Source organism: Hemitrygon akajei, chromosome 5 (genome assembly GCF_048418815.1).
Source record: "Hemitrygon akajei chromosome 5, sHemAka1.3, whole genome shotgun sequence".
NCBI lineage: Eukaryota > Metazoa > Chordata > Chondrichthyes > Myliobatiformes > Dasyatidae > Hemitrygon > Hemitrygon akajei.
In genome coordinates this window covers 176,303,535-176,322,198 of record NC_133128.1, presented here as the reverse complement: position 1 = coordinate 176,322,198, position 18,664 = coordinate 176,303,535, and the positions used below count along the sequence as shown (strand labels likewise).

The following is an 18,664-nucleotide window of genomic DNA, read 5'->3' as shown; positions in this document are numbered from 1 at the left end:
AATTAAATCTACTCAGATTCAGTGAACTCTAATTAAAGTATTTCTGACTTACCCATTTTGACTCGAGTTGTGTCCATCTCACATTGCTGCCTACTCTGGAACAGATCCTGTTCTTTCCCCTGCATCTGCCGGAGTAATTGTTTGTTCTGCTCTCTTTGACTGCTTATAACATTCAGCAACTCTTCATTTTTCCTTTGCAACAACTCAAGTTCTTTCAATGATTCTCTCAGTTGGGTGTGCAATGTTGTGTTCATGGACTGTAAGGAGATCACTGCAAAAATTGCAAAAGTATCTACAGTTAAAATAAGATGAAATTGGCCTTCTATTTCTTTTGCAATTTAGATGACTTTGTGGATATTAAGGGAATACAGAAATATGATATATTACTAGGGAGTGGTTTTAAAATAAAAGATCAGCCATGGTCTTCTTGATTAACTTAAAAAATTAACGAGTTCATTCACACTCAATGAATGCAAAGGAAATTGTGTGAGAGATGGAATTGTATGAATGGATAATGGTTAAGTGCCAGCTAATACTAGTTACATCTCCAGAGAACTTTGGTACATGTCAAAATCAAAGTAACAGAAATTGAATAAACAACTTAGAGTCCTGATTGATATTGGACTGTTCCAATTTTCATTTATGTTTTACAAGTATTTCTGCAATTCGGTTTTTAAAAAGCACCAATCCAGCACTTGTCATGCTGGCACTCCAATGTGCCAAAGTTAATCTAAAAACACTAGCATAAGATAGATAACTTGCAAAACACTTCTGTGTACTGTACAGAGTGACAGAGCTTAGTTTGCCATTTATTATTCTAATAATAATTATTAGAGGTTGTTGTAAAATGTCAAATGGAAATGTGGCAATTAGTTACAAGTTTTTTGAAAACCATAGTTTGTTGTAATGTCATTAAAAGCTTCATGAATAATAGTAAAAAGTTCAAAATTCAAAGTAAATTTTATTATCAAAGTCCAAACACGAGGACATCTGCAGATGCTGGAAATTCAAGCAACACACACAAAATGCTAGTGGAACGCAGCGGGCCAGGCAGCATCTATAGGAAGAAGCACAGTTGTCATTTCGGGCCGAGACCCTTCATCAGGACCTACTGAAAGAAAAGCTAAATTTGAAAGTGGGAGGGGGAGGGGGGATTCGAAATGATAGGAGAAGACAGGAGGGGGAGGGATGAAGCTAAGAGCCGGAAAGTTGATTAGCAAAAGGGATACAGCTGGAGAAGGGAAAGGATCATGGGACAGGAGGCCTAGGGAGAAAGAAAGGGGGAGGGGAGCACCAGAGGGAGGGAATAATAAATAAATAGATAGATAGATAGATAAATAAGGGATGGGGTAAGAAGGGGAGGAGGGGCATTAATGTTATTCTGGCTAGAGATCTGTGACTACTGGTGTTCTCTCATGATCTGAACTGAGACCTCTGCTGTTTGTGATATACTCAATGGTAATGGTAGCAAATTGCAATCTAGATCATAAATATGAATAAATATACCAATAAAAAAAATAGGTGGGAAGGGATTGACTAAGTTGATCAAATCTTCACAAAGTCCAAAATATTGCATTTACTTTTTGCAAATGATTAAATATGGTTTCCAGCATTACCAGTAAAAATCACACAATTAGTGCTTGAGGTTCTCAGTTTTAATCAACAATAACGATGTGGAAAAAAGTGAAAGTCTAGTTTTAAAAATAGTTTATTTTATAAAACCTTTACTTAAATAAAACACTGCCAGAAATATATTTATGAAGACAACTGTGTATTTCAAGAACACTTTGCAACATGTGGATATTGTATATGGACAACTGATTAATCACACTTATTTGTGGATACTTAATTACTTACACCAATCAGTAATATGACAGAACTTTGATTGATCAAGGTTCAATCAACTAACAACAAAATTATAAGGAAAACTAATTCTTTTGGCATGTGCTTTTTCAATTTGTTTCATTACTTTCTAAAGAACAGCATATTGAACCGACTTTATTTCTTACATCCTTCACATACACGAGTAAAAATCTTCACGTTACGTCTATCTAAAGGTGCAATGTGCAATTTATAGTAATTTGTAATAAACAGTAGTAGTAGTAAATAGTATGTACAATAGGACAGTCAATATAGCATAGAAATACAGTTGTTCAGCATGAATTAATCAGTCTGATGGCCTGGTGGAAGAAGCTGTCCTGGAGCCTGCTGGTCCTGGCTTTTATGCTGTGCTACTATTTTCCAGATGGTAGCAGCTGGAACAGTTTGTGATTAAGGTGATCCTTCGGGCCCTTTTTACGCACCTGTCTCTGTAAATGTCCTGAATAGTGGGAAGTTCACATTGACAGATGCGCTGGGCTGTTCGCACCACTCTCTGCAGAGTCCTGTGATTAAGGGAAATACAGTTCCCATACCAAGCAGCGATGCAGCCTATCAGCATACCCTCAATTGTGCCCCTATAGAAAATCCTTAGGATTTTGGGACTCATGCCAAACTTCTTCAGCTGTCTGAGGAGGAAGAGGCGCTGTTGTGCTTTTTTCACCACACAGCTGGTATGTACAGACCACGTGAGATCCTCGGTGTTGTGTATGCAGAGGAACTTAAAGCTGTTCCACCCTCTCAACCCCAGATCCATTGATGCCAATAGGGGTTAGCCCGTCTCCATTCCTCCTGTAGTCCACAACCAGCTCCTTTGTTTTCGCGACATTGAGGGAGAGGTTGTTCTTTTGTCACTACTGTGTCAGGGTAATGACTTCCTTTTTGTAGACTGCCTCATTATTATGTGAGATAAGGCCAATTAATGTAGCATCATCAGCAAATTTAATTAGCAGATTGGAGCTGTGGGTGGCGACACAATCATGAGTATATAGAGAGTAAAGGAGGGGGCTTAGAACTCCTGTATTGAGGATCAGAGAGGCAGAGATGAGGGAGCCCACTGTTACCAGCTGCCGGCGATCTGACAGGAAGTCCAGGATCCAGCTACACAAGGTAGGGTGAAGCCAAGGTCTCTGAGCTTCTTGTCAAGCCTGGTGTTGAATGCTGAACTGTAGTCCAAGAACAGCATTCTCACATAAGCATCCTTCTTCTCCAGATGTGTAAGAATGGAGCATAGAGCTTCATCTGTCCATCGGTTGTGTCAGTAGGCAAATTGTAGGGGGTCCACTGTGGGTCCACTGCAGATATAGTCCTTGACCAGCCTCTCAAAGCATTTGCTTATTATTGAGGTGAGTGCAACAGGACACCAGTCATTCAGACATGTTACTTTGGTCTTTTTAGGTTCAGGAACAATGGTGAATATTTTAAAGCAGGAGGGCACTCTACACTGGGAGAGGGGGAGATTAAAAATGTCTGTAAATACACCTGCCAGTTGTGCTGTGCACATCCTGAGTACCCACACTGGGATGCTGTCCGGTCCTTCAGCCTTGTGACTGTCCACTCGTTGGAAACACCTGCATACTTCGGCCTCAGAGATGACCAAGGTGCCGGTCGCATCGGTGGCTCTCCCCGGGCAGAGTATTGACGACTTCGAACCAAACGTAAAAAAGATTTAGCGCATCTGGGAGAGAGGCAGCGATGTTGGCAGCACTACTGTGTTTAGCTTTGAAGTCTGCAATGGCCATAAGCCATAAGCTGCTTGCGTTGTTGGTGGAGAGTTGTGTCTGGACCTTATCTCTGTATTGTCATTTCACTGCCTTGATGACTTTGCGTATATTGTAGCTGCATTTCTTGAGTTCCTGTTGATTACCAGCAACGTAAGCTCTGTCTTGCGTGGTTGTGTAGTGCTGCTTGCATGGAACTGTTGATCCAGGGTTTCTGGTTTGGATAGACCCTGACCAATTTCTGGGCGACAACATCCTCGATGCACTTCTGGATGAAGCTCGTGACCCCATCCGTGAACTGAGACATCCTCATCACAAAAGACATTTCAGTTGATGTCAAAGCAGTCCTGTAGCATGGAGACTGATTGGTCGGACCCACAGTGGACAGTATTAACTATAGCCACCTCTTGTTTCAGCTTTTGTCTGTACACGGGCAGAGGAAAGATGGAGGAAAGATCCAATTTCCCAAATGGCGGGCGAAGGAGTGCTTTGTAAGCATTGTGGAAGGGAGAGCAGCAGTGGTTGAGTATGCTATCTCCCTGTGTACTCACCTGGATGTGTTTACAAAACTTCGGTGAAACTTTAGACAGCGATGCTCCATTAAAGTCTCTGGCAACAATGAAGCAGCCTCTGAGTGTACAGTCTCCAGGGTGCTGATGGTTTTGTACAGTTCTTTGAGAGCCAGGTCAGTATCAGCCTGCGGCAGAATGTACACCGCTGTGATAATAACAGCTGTGAACTCCCTAGGCAGCCAGAAAGGTCTACACAGCAGCACAAGCTACCCCAGATCCGGGGAACAAAAGGATTTGAGGGCATGCACATTCCAGGTGTTGCACCAAGCATTATTGACCATGAAGCATACCTCACCACCTTTATTCTTCCCAGAGAGGTTTTTAGACCTGTCCACCCGGAACAGGGAGAACCCAGATGGTGTGATCCGGTATCTCCTCCGTTAGCCAGGTCTCCATGAAGCACAAAATGTTATATTCTTTTGTTTCCCGCTGACAGGAGATTCTGGCTCTCAGTTTGCACAGCTTATTGTCCAGGAACTGAACGTTAGCCAAGAGTATGCTAAGGAGTGGCAGATGATTAGCATACTGTCACAACATCACCAGGCTGCCGGCCCTTCTACCTCGCCGCTTCTGAGGTTGCCTCCAAATGAGCCTCCCATGGATCGTGTAAGGAGGGGTTCCCAGTGTAGAAAAGGCGGCATGTTGTGGGAAAATGCTGTCTTCCTGATGTTCAGAACAGTCAGTCGATCATATCTGGTGTGACTATCAGCTTCTTGAACAAGAAATGTGAAGAAAATTGCAGAAATTAGCAATACACTGTAAAGTAGGTATGGAGCTCGCAACACAGCTGCTGTACATGGCACCATCTTGGCCGCATTTGAAAGGAATGAAAAGAATTCATTCTGCAACATAGGCAAAATTTTTTAAAGATACCAAAATTGTTTCCTTTTAAATCATTACGTTTACCTGGATTCAATGCAAAGTTTTAGGCTGAATGAATTATGTCCATAATATGTGAAAAATTAATACCTTCAAAGTTGCAATCTGTAGACCTGGAATCTTTCTCAGCCTTTTCTCTTTCTCGAAGTTGTTGGTTCACTATTCTTAACCGTCTGCAGAATTTAATAGATCAAAAAATAATTTGAGAAACTAAAAACCAGATCTGGAACAATGTTCACAATACTAACTTTAATAAAAGTAGAAATTTCCTAGTTAGAGAGATTTCAGTTCAAGAACTGTTTACCTTCAAAACAATCACCTATATATTTAATCCCCTTTTGGAACCAATTATGTAAAAGTTTATTATCCTTTGTAAAAGGAATAAGCCTATTTTGAATTAAAGTTCTTTTTGCTAATAAAGATTTCTTTATCTCATCATCCATATTTACTTTATTCCATAAATCAATCAAGTGTCTTAATATAGGAGATTCTTTTTTTTCCCGTATCCATTTGGATTCCCATTTATATATAAAATCTTCTGGTATGTTTTCTCCTATCTTAGCTAATTCTATTCTAATCCATGCCAGTTTTTCTTCATCAAAAAAAGACGCAATAAATCTAAGTTGATTTGCTTTATAATAATTCTTAAAATTTGGAAGTTGTAACCCTCCTAAATCAAATTTACATGTCAATTTTTCCAATGATATTCCAATGAGGTATATTGATGTCGTTTGATCAATTAAAAAATAAATATAAAATATCAAATAACACTCTTTTCTGTTATTTTCAATTAAAAGCTTATTTACAAGAAAAGCTGGGTCAAACAATGTTGATACCAAAACCTAGTGAAATAGAAATATTAATTCAGAAAGGAAAAATTAAAAAATTTACATCTTGTATGTATAATTTGATTCAAAAACACAATTAAATCAGGAATTCATAAATCAAGACAAAAATGGGAATCTGATTTGAATGTTAAAATTGATGGAAAAAACTGGTCAAGATTATGTTCTGATAGTATGAGAAATACAATAAATGTTCGACTTAGATTAATACAATATATTTTTTTTACATCAATTATATATAACACCACAGAAAATAAATAGATTAAATTCAAATATATCTGATCAATGTTTTCGATGTAATCAAGAAATTGGTACTTTTTAACATTCTACTTGGTCTTGTTTTAAAATTCAACCATTTTGGATAAATTTAAGACTTTTATTGGAACAAATTACTGGAGTACAACTCCCACATAGTCCACTATTATTTTTATTAGGAGACATTGAAGGGACAATACTGAAACTTAAATTGAATAAGTATCAGAAAAAATTTATAAAAATTGCATTGGCAGTAGCCAAAAAAGTTATCGCAGTTACTTGGAAATCTGATTTATATTTAACTATGGATCGTTGGAATAATGAAATACATAGTTGTATTCCACTTGAAAAAATTACGTACAATCTAAGAAATGAATATGATATATTTTTGAAAATTTGGTTCCCATACCTACAAAAGATAGGATTAAATACATAGGTCCTTTGAAGATAAAATTATAAAGTAATGGGGGAAAGTAAAAATAAATATCAAAATTATTTTGAACTCCATGGAGCATGTGGGGATCCTCCGATATCCAGGCAATTTTTCTCTTCTTTCCTTTTTTTCTTTCTTTAGATAAGGGTTAAGGGGGGGGGAGGGTTAAGGGGAGGGGGAGGGTTAATATTATTTTTCTTACTATTTTATCATCACATTTATTCTTTGTAATTTCTAAAATTTAATAAATAAAAAAAAGAACTGTTTACTACTGTTGAGGACTCTGTCTTTTGAATTTCCCATGACCTGAAAACAATGATGCATTGTGGACAAATAATAATAGAGTTTTAAAATTCTGTAAATTTATGATATGTTTGAATGTCAAGATCCTTCTTCTTCAACCCCACCAAGGAGGAACAGACACCATATTTACTTGAATAAAAACATCAAGTAACAACCCACATTTATTTAGTAATATATCTTATGGTGAATCTTGAAATGAGATGTTTATTACCTTTAATTCCCAAATTGGCTCACATTTTGACCAGATTTTCAAAAAAAAGGTAAAATTCAAAGCAGACATTAAAAAAGAAATACTATTGACCTGCGAAGCTGGGCATTCTCACTGCGTAGAGGTTGAAGACTCATAGCTATTTCTGCTTGTATGTTAGTGCTTCCAATCACAGTTGGCAATAGAGAGATGCTATCCTCTAGCTCCATTATTAACCTGAAAACTTCGGAGTCATCTGCCAACAGAAACAATTATATTTTACAAACCTATTTATTATGTTGTATTACTATTTAACCTGCAATATTCATTTACATGCAATGCCATAAATTATGATTTAAATGTTTACTTTTATTGTCACTTTTTTGTTTGCTAGTCAGTTGAGTATCTATATTTGTTCCCAATGTCATGAACTCTGATCTTCTACAATAATCCTTTAAATAACATCTTTCAAAGTGCCTTCTGGAAATCCTCACACTCTATACCCTTTATTCATTGTGCTTGTTATTATTCTCAAAGAACTAATACATTTGACAAAGTCAAATTTTCCCTTCTGTGAAGCCATCTTGGATTTCTAAATGCCATTCTATTACTGCAGATTCCAGTATTATTGTGTTATGATGATAGACTAATTTTGATATATTTTACTTCCTTTCCAAACTGTTGAGACCTATCCCATATCAAGAATGTTTGAATCACAATCAATTCACCCCATTATCTCTATAAATATTTCCTATAAGGCCAAGGATTCAGTCTTCAGGTTAAAGGGACAACAGCCTTCAATTCAATTAGTTTTAAAGTTCATTTTCCCTTTTATTGAAATGCAATGTGCGTTTTCTACTGTGAAGACAAATAAATACTTGTTTAATTAGTCTTTCATTTCTTTGTCTCATCATTAATAGTCCAGCTGATCCTTTTAAAAAAAAAATCACTATTACCTTTGCTACTCAGTTTTTACATACTTGTAAAAACTCCACTGTCTGTTTTTTGTAACTTCCTGCTTGCATATTCTCAATTTATTCTCTCCATCCAAAATGTTCCACATCTGCTGGTCTACCAATAACTTCACAACATTCTATGCCTTTTGTCAATGTGATAACACCCTTAACTTCTGGAATATTAAATCTAAACTGAAGAATACAATAATAGGACACTGAGAAGATAATAACAGGATTGAGCAGAGTCAGCATGGATTCATGAATTGTATATAATATTTGTTTAATTTGTTGAATTTGCTTGAGGATTAGGGAGAATCAATGGATGGGATGGATTTTTAGATGACCTTTAATGAGGCCTGATACAGGTTGGTCAACAAAGTTAGTGAACTCAGAACTGAGGATTATATAACACCATGGATCAAAAGAGTGGAAAGAAACAGACATTTCCTCAGGTTGGCAGAATGCAATACAGGAATTAATGCCAGATACTCCCAATGTAGATCAACAAATTAGCTGAGAGGACCAAATATCAGTTCCAAATTTGCTGTTGAATCAAAGGTAGGTAGGATTGCAAGTAGGAAGGAATCTATAAAGAGGATTGAAGGGACAAGCTGAATGAGCAACAACATGGCAGGTAGAACGTGGAAAACCAATGGAATGTCTGTTTCAAAACAGACTTTACTTTTAATATAAATAGCACCAGATTGGGAAGCATTTATGTTCAAAATGACCCAGAAGCCCTTGTAAACAAGTCACTGATGAACATCCAAATGCATCAAGCAAATAGGAAAGAAAATGTTGGTTTTTATTCTGAAGGGATTTGTGTGCATTGATTGCAATGGGGCCTTGGAGATTCTACATCTGGAGTATTGCATAAAGTTTTGTCTCCTTACATAAACAAAATACATTTGCCTTAGAGAGACTGCACAAAGCATTCACTAGAACACTTTCAGGGAAAGTAGGTTTGATTAGGTCTGTCATCTGCAGAATTTAGAAGAATTTTAAGCAATTTCACTGAAAATTGCAAAATTTAGACAGCTTGATACAATATAATGACCCAGGAGTAGGAATCAGAATCAGGTTTATTATCACCGTATACATACAGAATAGATTAAAAAATGTGCAAGAAGCAGAAATACTGCATATTTAAAAAAGTGAGGTTGTGTCCAAGGGTTCAATGTCCATTTAGGAATCAGGTGGCAGAGGAGAAGAAGCTGTCCCTGAATTGCTGAGTGTGTGCCTTCAGGCTTCTGTACCTCTTATCTGATGGTAACAGTGAGAAAAGGGCATGCCTTGGGTGTTGGAAGTCCTTAATAATGGACGCTGCCTTTCTGAGACACCGCTCCCTGAAGATGTCCTTGGTACTTTGTAGGCTAGTACTCAAGATGGAGCTGACTAGATTTACAACCCTTTGCAGCTTCTTTCGGTCCTGTGCAGTAGCCCCTCATACCAATGAGGTAGGTAGAAAACCTTTAGAATTCTCTGTTGAAAAAGCTTTAGAAACTCAGTTATTGAATTCTTCCAAAATGAAAACTGATAGATTTTGGATATGAAAGAAATCAACGGAAATAGAAATATGGAGAGAAACCCAACTTAATGAATGTTGGAACAATTTGTCCTTTAGTTTGCTATAGATGGATTATCTTTCTTCTGGAGATTTTAGTTATGAAAACAGATCTTTGTCTACAATTTTATTAATTTTACTTGTTTACTGTAGCCAATTTTGCCTTTGTATATTTATAATTGCCCTCAAGTTAAAGGCACTTAATTCAGACCAGAGGTTTCTCATTTTCAAGCTGAACTGTGAATTCTATCTCCTCCTCTGAGGACCTTTTAATATGAGATTCATTTTGAATATCCTCATTTTGAACTCATCATCAAGGGTACTTTGAATTGGTGAATGGAGTACATTATTATATTCTCATCAATGAGGGAGTTGGGTTGAAAGATGGCCTATATATTACACAGTATTGACTTCTTTTTCTTCTTTAATTCTAGCAAAAGTGATTTTGTAACTTGGTCTTCCCAACTGAGGTGATCTCTTGTTGCTGTACAGAGCAAGCACAACTCTTTTTCCTTCCTGACTATACTTCCAAAATGTCAAGTCAATTAAACAGGAATATTCAATTCCAGTTGCTCACCTCACAGTAACATTGAAGAGTTCATAACCATTTATTTCTATTTAATTATTAATTATAGGAATATTGTGTGCATTCAAATAGAATTGTTGATAACTTTAAAAAAAAATAATTTGTCCCCCATCCTGACTTAATTTGTAGGTGTAATCTTATATTTGTCTTCGGTCTTTGGTTATTAGTTTCATCATTCTGTATTTTACCATCCACTACCAAACTTCTGAGCAAGTGTTTTGAATATCCTCATTTTGAACTCATCATCAAGGATACTTTGAATTGTTGAATGGAGTACATTATTATATTCACACCAATGAGGGAGTTGGGTTTAAAGACATTTTCCTTCCTCTTAAATTTTCTGGATGGCTGCCAGTGACTAGTGGAGTTCCACATTAGGGTCGGTGTTGGAACCGTTTCTTTTGATGCTATATGTCAATGATTTTAATAATGGAATTAATAGCTTTGTGACCAAGTTTGTGGACAATACAAAGACAGGTGGAGGGGCAGGTAGTATTGAGGAAGCAGGGAATCTGCAGAAGGACTTGGACAGATTAGGAGAATGGGCAAAGAACTGGCAGATGGAAGATAGTGTAGGGAAGTGCAAGGTCATGCACTTGGGTTGGAGGAATAAATTTTTAAAATTAAAAACAGAGTTGTAAAGGGACTTGGGAGTCTTCGTGTAGTAAGATTCCCTAAAGGTTAACTTGCACTTTAAGTCAGTGGTAAGGAAGGAAAATGTAATGTCAGCATTCATTTCAAGAAGACTAGAGTATAAAGGCCAGGATGTAATACTAAGGCTTTATAAGGCATTGGTCAGACTGCCCTTGGAGTACTGTGAGCAGCTTTGGCCCCTTATCTAAGAAAAGGTGTGCTAGCCTTTGAGATGATCCAGAGGAGTGAAAATAAAGAATAAAAATGATTCTGGAATGAAAGTGTTAACATATGAGGAGTGCTTAAAGCCTCTGGGCCTGTACTTACCAGTTTAGAAAAATGAGAGTGGAACAGACTCAATGGGCCGAATGCCCTAAATTTGCTATGTCTTATGATCTTTCTGGTCTTTTATTTTCTCCCATCTGAACCCCTCTTTCCACAACTAGTTATAAAATGCCAATTTTAGTTGCATCTTTTGCAGCAGATCATCATTTAGACAGTAAACCCTTTATTTGTCAGACAAAAACTCAATACTCACCAATCATAATTTCATAGTTTGAATATGTTTTCTTGTTTTTCATATTCTTGATTTGGATCATAACCATTGGTGCTTCCTAATGATTTAACTCAATTTTTTCATAAAGAGCTGTTAAGTTTTTCTTCTAAAGCAGTTCTTTTCCCCACTTTACCTATTTTCCTAGTAACCAATTTCTACATTTAGTATTTTGAAGGAGTGCTTCACATTGCTTCAACATATGGTTCTGATATTTAAACCCAATGAAGTAGTACATAGTAAATATACATTCCCTTATAATACAAAAGCATGTCTCACTACATTTTAAACTGTAAATAATCTTTGATTAAAGGGGATTGAAATTAAAACATGTTCTTATACAGTTGTGTATTCTTAATTTGTTCAAATAAATATCATTTTTGGTGAAGTGTCCAAAACTTCAGAACCTGCTGTAAATTGTCAGGAAAGCAGGCAGCATCAATGGAAAGAGAAAAAAATTATTGTTTTCAAAGTAATAATCTTTGTTAGTATGTCAGCATTTTTTGTTCTAGTATCAGATTTCAAGCATCTGTAATATTTTATTTCCATATTTGTTTGTTTGTGAAGTTAACATAAATTTAAGAAAAGTTTTAGCATTTCATTTCTATTAGGGATAGTCAGTCAACATGGCTTTGTGAGGTGCATGTTGTGCCTCATGAGCATAATTGAGATTTTTGAGGTGACATAACAAATTGATGAATTAATATGTGGATATGGTGGACATGGATTTTAGTTTGACAAGGTTCCCCAAGGTAGACTTATCCAAAAACTCATAAGGCATCAGATCTATGGAAACATGGCTACGTGGATCCTTGATTAGCTTGCTCACAGAAGACAGAGGGTGTAGTAAATGGAGTGTATTCTACCTAGAGATCAGCAACTAGCGCTGTTCTGCAGGGATCTGTTCTAGAACATCTGCTCTTTGTGATTTTTATAAATGACTTGGATGAAGATGTGGATGAGTGGCTTAGTAAGTTTGTCGATGACATGAAGGTTGCAGCAGTTGTGGATAGTGCAGAAGGTTGTCCTAGGTTAGAGAACTGAGTGGAGAAGTGGCAGAATGGAGTTCAGTCCAAAAAAGTGTCAAGTGATACACTTTGGAAGATCAGACTTGAAATCAGAGTACAAGGCAGGATTTTTAGGAGCGACCTTGGGGTCCAAGCCCATATATCTCTCAAAGTTGCCACACAAGTTAATAGAGTAGCTAGAAAGTGTATGGTGTGCCGGCATTTATTAGTGGAGTAGGGAGGGAAGATTATGTTCAAGAGCTGTGAGGTAATGTTACAGCTCTATAAAACTCTGGTTCGACTACACTACCACTCTTCAAGTATTGTGTTCAGTACATTATAGGAATGACATGGAAGGTTTAGAGAGGGTGTAGACATTCACCAGGATGCTACCTAAATTACAGAACCAGTCTTATGAGGAAAGGTTGAAACAACTAGGGCTTTTCTCTTTGGAGTGGTGGAGGATGAGAGACAACTTAATAGAGGTGTATAAAATTACAAGAGGCATAGACAAAGTTGTCAGCCAGCACCTTTTTCACAAGAGCAAAAATGGCCAACACAGAAGACATCCATTTAAGGTAAGTGGAGGAAAGTTTAGAGGAGATATCAGAGGTAGGTGTTTTACAAAGAGAGTGGTGGGTGCCTGCACCACACTGCCAGGGATGGTGGTAGAGACTGATATAATTGGGATATTTCAAAGGCATGGATGTAAGAAAAATGGAGGGTTATGGGCTGTGTGAGACAGAAGGGTTAGATTGATCATGATGTAGATTTGTATTGGTCAGCACAACATCGTGGGTCGAAGATCCCATGCTCTACTGTACTGCTCTGTTTTATGTTCACTGTCAATTTCAGAGTAGAGTCCTCAGATAGATACATTTATAATTGTGCAAATAACTGCTTAAAGATTACGTAAATAAAACTTCACTTTGGTAATCAAACACAGCCAATGATCAACATTTGATAAACAATTAACAATGATCTATAAAGAAAATGGAATTAATGAAGGATTAGTAGGTAGTTTCCGTGCTGTATGTCTCTATAACTGAGGCTTCACTTGTGCTGAATATTGCCAAGCTGAAGTGCAGAAATGAGATAGAATGGATAAAGTGAATAAGAAAATATATATTGTACTCTACTTTTCAAAACATTATCAAAATATTTACTTTGACTACCTTGATCAGCAACCAGAGCCTTAAGTTCACTCAGAAGGTATCTGACAGTTTTAATTTTCTTGGCTGTTTTGTCAGGACTCTGTTTCTTAGGTTTTGCTTGTTTGGCAAAATAATTCTGGCCAATGGTGTCCTTTACTGGTTCAACATCCAGTAGATTGGAGTGAGCGTCTTCAACAGTATTCCAGTCAGTGGGTTCAGTTTCTGATTTGTTATTGTCTGCTGCTTGCATCTGTGCTTTGCAAGTCACATGATGGGTCTCTTTTGCTTGCTGCTCTCTTTGGGTGTTGCAGCATTGGATACACATCGGTTGCTCTTGTTCCTTCCATTGTTGTGGGCCTTGGCTATCCGATATATGTCTTCTATCACTGTTGTTGCAAACCAGATGAGACAAAGTGTATGTAGACACAGTAGGGGTAACAGTAGCTGATACTGGATAGACTGGCAGAAAGTTCAATCCTTTGTGAGAAGCAGGTTGATTGCAAGGGTCACTGGAAATATTCTGCTACAAAATATGGAAAATGAATTGTAATGTAAAGCTCAGCAAGATAGTGAAAGTAGTTTTAATATAGGAACTATTGTCATTGTTTTTTCAGATCTTAGCACGAGCCCAAGAGGAGCTCTCCTGTTGTAATGTTGCCTTTAGCTATCCTCCCTGTTTACAGAATTTATTAGTGAGATGCTTATGGAAACGTGAGGAGTTCAACCACCACCTCTTTCCTCCCAACTTGGCCACTAAAGAAATTTCAATACTTGTTACTGTGGGATGCAGTTTCTGCCACTGGGTGGTGCTAAGCACACTAAGAGTAGCAGCAGTAAATCACACACAATGCTTACTTCATTTCCATTAGATCCACTTAAGCTTCCTTCCCTATTTCCTGTTACTCAGCCAATTTTATGCACACCAATATGCTCCCTTGTAGACTATGAACTTTTGTTGTTGAGAAACTATTCGGGCAAGTTAGAAAATATTAAGTAGAAGCAGGTTTTAAAGAGTGCCTTAAAGAAGTAAAGCACTTTGTTTATTTATGGATACCGTGCGGAGCAGGCGCTTCAGGCCCTATGCGCCGTGCTGCTCAGCAACCCACCTATTTAACCCTAACCTAATCACAGCACGATTTACAATGACCAATTAACCTACTAACCGGTAAGTCATTGGACTGTGGGAAGAAACCACATGGTTCATTGGGAGAACGTACAAGCTCCTTACAGACTCAGCCTCCTCTTCAGGTATCTTTATAAGATCATGACTAACAACTGTTGAGATTTGTAGCAATTCTTATTTTACTTTTTGGACTGTGCACCAGGGCTGAAGTAAGTCACTCCTTTTGCGTGCTGTTATGAACATTACTTAAAATGAGACGAGATACCCAACTATTTAATCGACTTAAGAATTGTGCTCTGTCAACACTATTTGGCTGAGGAAGTGGTACTTACTCCTGAAGTACCTCAAAAATGGTCAGAACAGAAACAAAGTAAGATGGAAGGCAAGGTTTAAAAACAAGGAAATACAGACTTGTACGGACAAATAAATCTGAAATAAGTGCAAAGAAAAGTTAAAATCAAACATCAAAGTGCAATAAAATAATTAACAGAAAACCAAAGCCTGGCTAGTCAATTCTATTGAATTATTATAATGAATAACTAGTTCTAATATAGTTGAATTAGAATCAGGTTTATTATCCCTGACATATGTTATGAAATTTGTTGTTGTAGCATATGTCAGTGATAATAAACCTGATAGTTGAATTACTATGCAAGTGTTTTTTAAGTTACAATGTTAAAATTCACAAACCTAAATATGCTTAGATAATGGTTGCACATGCTATGAATTAAAAGTGTGATGATGTAATGAAAAACTCACATGTTGAACTAATAATGGACGAGCAGGGTTCTTAGGAGAGATAGCTGGTGTAGAAGTGGTGAGTCGACAATTAAATGTTGGAGCAGTATGAGGTCCTGCAAAAACACATTACATTTTCATTTTGTTTTCTATTGCTTTAATTAGAAATAAAAACTGAGATTATAATTGTATTAACATCCACTATTAAGACCTACAAATCTTCTGACCATTCTAAACTAACTTTTATTGTTACATTTATTGCCAAGTCAGGGAATAGTTGCTTACCAGAGTCTAAACTTGTGTTGCAAGGTGTAGCAGGCTCCTGGTTAGAGACATTTACTGGACTATGGCCATTTAGAAAAGCCATTTGTGTCTCTACATTATCAGAAAGACACTGATCCACAAGAGGAGAATGTTGGCCTGACGGAATTCTAAACTCCTGAATTGTTGACATGTGCCCACCACTGTTTGCATTTACTTCTGCTGTGTCAGGTGTCACCTTGAATGTTGATGCTGAAACTGATAAGGAAAGAAATTATATATGAGCTTTAACAAAATTGGCCACAGCATAAAAGGTACATTGAACTCACAATGCTACATTTGAAAATCTTTCCATTGTTTGTAAAAGAATTTGCAATTGTTTAAAAATCTCAGGAAAGGGAAGTGCTTTGAGAATACTAATTTCCACATTCAGAGAACAACTTGGAAGGTTATGCAATGTTAATTAATCTGCTCTAAACAAGATTTCCAAAGCAGCCAGTTTAGGATGTTCAGAAATTTTATTTTCCATTTAAGTCTTTTTACAAGATTCTTATCATTACACATTTCCATCACTGGAGAATGAACTGTTCAGGTTTTTGATTTCCCTAAGGGTATAGTGGATTTTTCATATAGTAATCTAAGTAATAGTCATTATGCAGCTTATCAAGTAGTGCTTCACCAGTTCATGGTCACTAACAAAATTTTGGAGCTGAACCAATTTTTTTTTGCAGATTTGAGATTTGAAACCTCCAGTTATACTGGGAGGGTTGTGTTCTTCAGGAAGCCACCCACGCCTCAAACAAAGGGTTTTAAAACTTTTGTTCAGTAAAACATTTATTGTATTCTGGGAAACCAAAACTGCCAACTTGTAGGGAATAGAATCGACGCCAGAGATTTCCATGTACCCTTTATCAAACACGGAAGTCTCAATTCTACTGACAGATTCTGAAATCCAAATCAATCACTCCAATCCACTGCTGGATTCCATTTGGGATAATATTTTGCTGACTGCCAAGTTTTCAGAATACCAGGGTGTCAAGTATTCACAATTTATTACCAGGGCCCTGCTTTTGCTAAGATCCACTGGAATAAGAGTTACTTTGAGTCAGAAAAAGAACCCTATGTATCTAGAACCGGTAAGATTGTTGTAGCATAGCAATTAAATTACTGAACTACCAGTAGACTTCTATGTCATTGACACCTTTGTGTCCCACTCTAGTAGCTGGGGAAGTTCAATTCTTTAAATACATCTGGAATTAAAGCTAACCCCATTATTTGACATAGTAAAACTAACAAATTGTTCACTGATGTCCAATAGGGAAGGAAATTATAATCTACTTTACTTTATTTAGGGATACAGCGCAGAATAGGTTCTTCGGGCCCTTTGAGCTGTGCCACTAGAAAGCCACTGATCTAACCCTAATCACAGGAAAATTTACAATTAACCTACTAACCAGTACATCTCCGGACTGAGGGGGTATAACCAGAGAATCTGGAAGAAACCCACGTGTCCATGGGGAGGACGTACAAACTCCTTACAGATGATGTCAGAATTGAACTTTGATGCCCTGAGCTGTAATAGTATCTACTGTGGCACCTCAATCTTGCCCAGTCTTGCCTTCAGCCAAACCCCCGATCCACCAATATGATTGACGTTCAAATACAGTCTTGCTCCAGCAGTATTTAATGCTCACAATATAACCATATTTGGAGAATCTTGGGAGAAGGTGGGTAACCATTATTAGGAGGTAAATTTGAAATTAGTTTCAGCAAAGCTATCTGTAGCTTTTTAACATGGCACTACTATTGTTTTACTTCTAGAAGTAATGAACATTGTGTAAAAATGCATGATACAAAGCCCTATACTGACATTTCAACCCCAATAATTAAAAGTCAATGGCAAGTCCTAGGTTCTATAGTAAAGTTTTAAGTTTAAGGGTTGATCTGAAACCTGCAAGTTGAGAGCTGATGGAAAAGGCCTTGGATCTGAGAGTCCACTGGAGGCCAAGAGGCAACTGGGGTTGGAGAACTGAGTGTGTGTGTGCATGTGCATGTGTATGTGTGCTTCTCTCTCTCCCCGTCTGATTAGGTGGATGGTAGAGAGGAAAGGAGATTAGTTTTCTTGTGTTATCTTTTTGATGTTGTCCTGTTGTTGTTGCTTGTGTTGTTCTGCTGAACATTATGCACATGTCATATTAGTACCAGAATGTGTGGTGACTCTTATGGGCTGCCCCAGCATGTCCTTAGGACGTGTTGGTTGTTAACACAAATTACGCATTTCACTGTATGTTTTGATGTACAGTACATGTAATAAATGAAACTGAATCTCCTTTTCCAAGCTTCTCTTCCAATCATGTGCCAAAATCTATCAGGTATACTTGCCACCATTCCTATCAATCTGACAGCTTTACAAAATGTTCTTGTTCCAATGGTAGTTATGCTATTAAACCATGCCTATTTCTCTGAGTTATTGTAGTTTGTACATTAAAGCCACTGTAACAATTACTTAAGAAATAAAGCACCCTTTTTGTTTGGAACTGCTAGCTGATGGCTTTATGCTGGATGACTCCCAGGAACAATCATATTTCCTTGTAATATTATTGGAATGGTTTTGTGAAGATTCTCATTGTTCATTTTGTTTTATACTTAAAAGGAGGGAATGACAATAGCATAGGATAATTAAAGGATGATGGGTGCATTAAACAATGTTATTTAAGACAAAAGACACAGCTGATTTTCACAAGTTTGAAAGCTTACAGCGCTCAACACTATGCAACTATGTTTTCACACAGTATCATAAGTTCTTTATTTGTTTTCTCTTGGAACTTACCAACTTCTTTCAGCACACGTGGGACACAAGAAACGGAGCCATTTTTCTTGACATCCTTTTTGTTGACTTTGCCTGATTTCAATTTTACTTTTCTAACACTTGTCTTTCCTGATACGAGAGGAACACTTTTAGGTCTGACAATGATTTGCACTGAACTGAACATTATTATAAACACAGAAGATTCTG

At 37.2% G+C, this 18,664-nt stretch overlaps 1 protein-coding gene across 6 annotated transcripts in view; it reads right to left on the bottom strand.

The window, feature by feature from the left end:
* Positions 1-18,664, bottom strand: part of ccdc14 (coiled-coil domain containing 14) — a 63,253-nt gene that overhangs the window by 3,336 nt on the left and 41,253 nt on the right. For 2 of the 6 annotated variants that reach the window (XM_073047315.1, XM_073047316.1), the window contains 6 exons: positions 15,673-15,906; positions 15,409-15,503; positions 13,539-14,049; positions 7,188-7,329; positions 5,141-5,223; positions 53-271 (listed from right to left, as the gene is read on the bottom strand). In XM_073047315.1, coding sequence (XP_072903416.1) covers positions 53-271; positions 5,141-5,223; positions 7,188-7,329; positions 13,539-14,049; positions 15,409-15,503; positions 15,673-15,906 — 1,284 coding nt within the window. Of the gene's footprint in view, positions 1-52; positions 272-5,140; positions 5,224-7,187; positions 7,330-13,538; positions 14,050-15,408; positions 15,504-15,672; positions 15,907-18,478; positions 18,587-18,664 lie in introns of all 6 variants that reach the window. The other 4 variants (XM_073047310.1, XM_073047312.1, XM_073047311.1 and 1 more) reach the window with 4 other exon arrangements.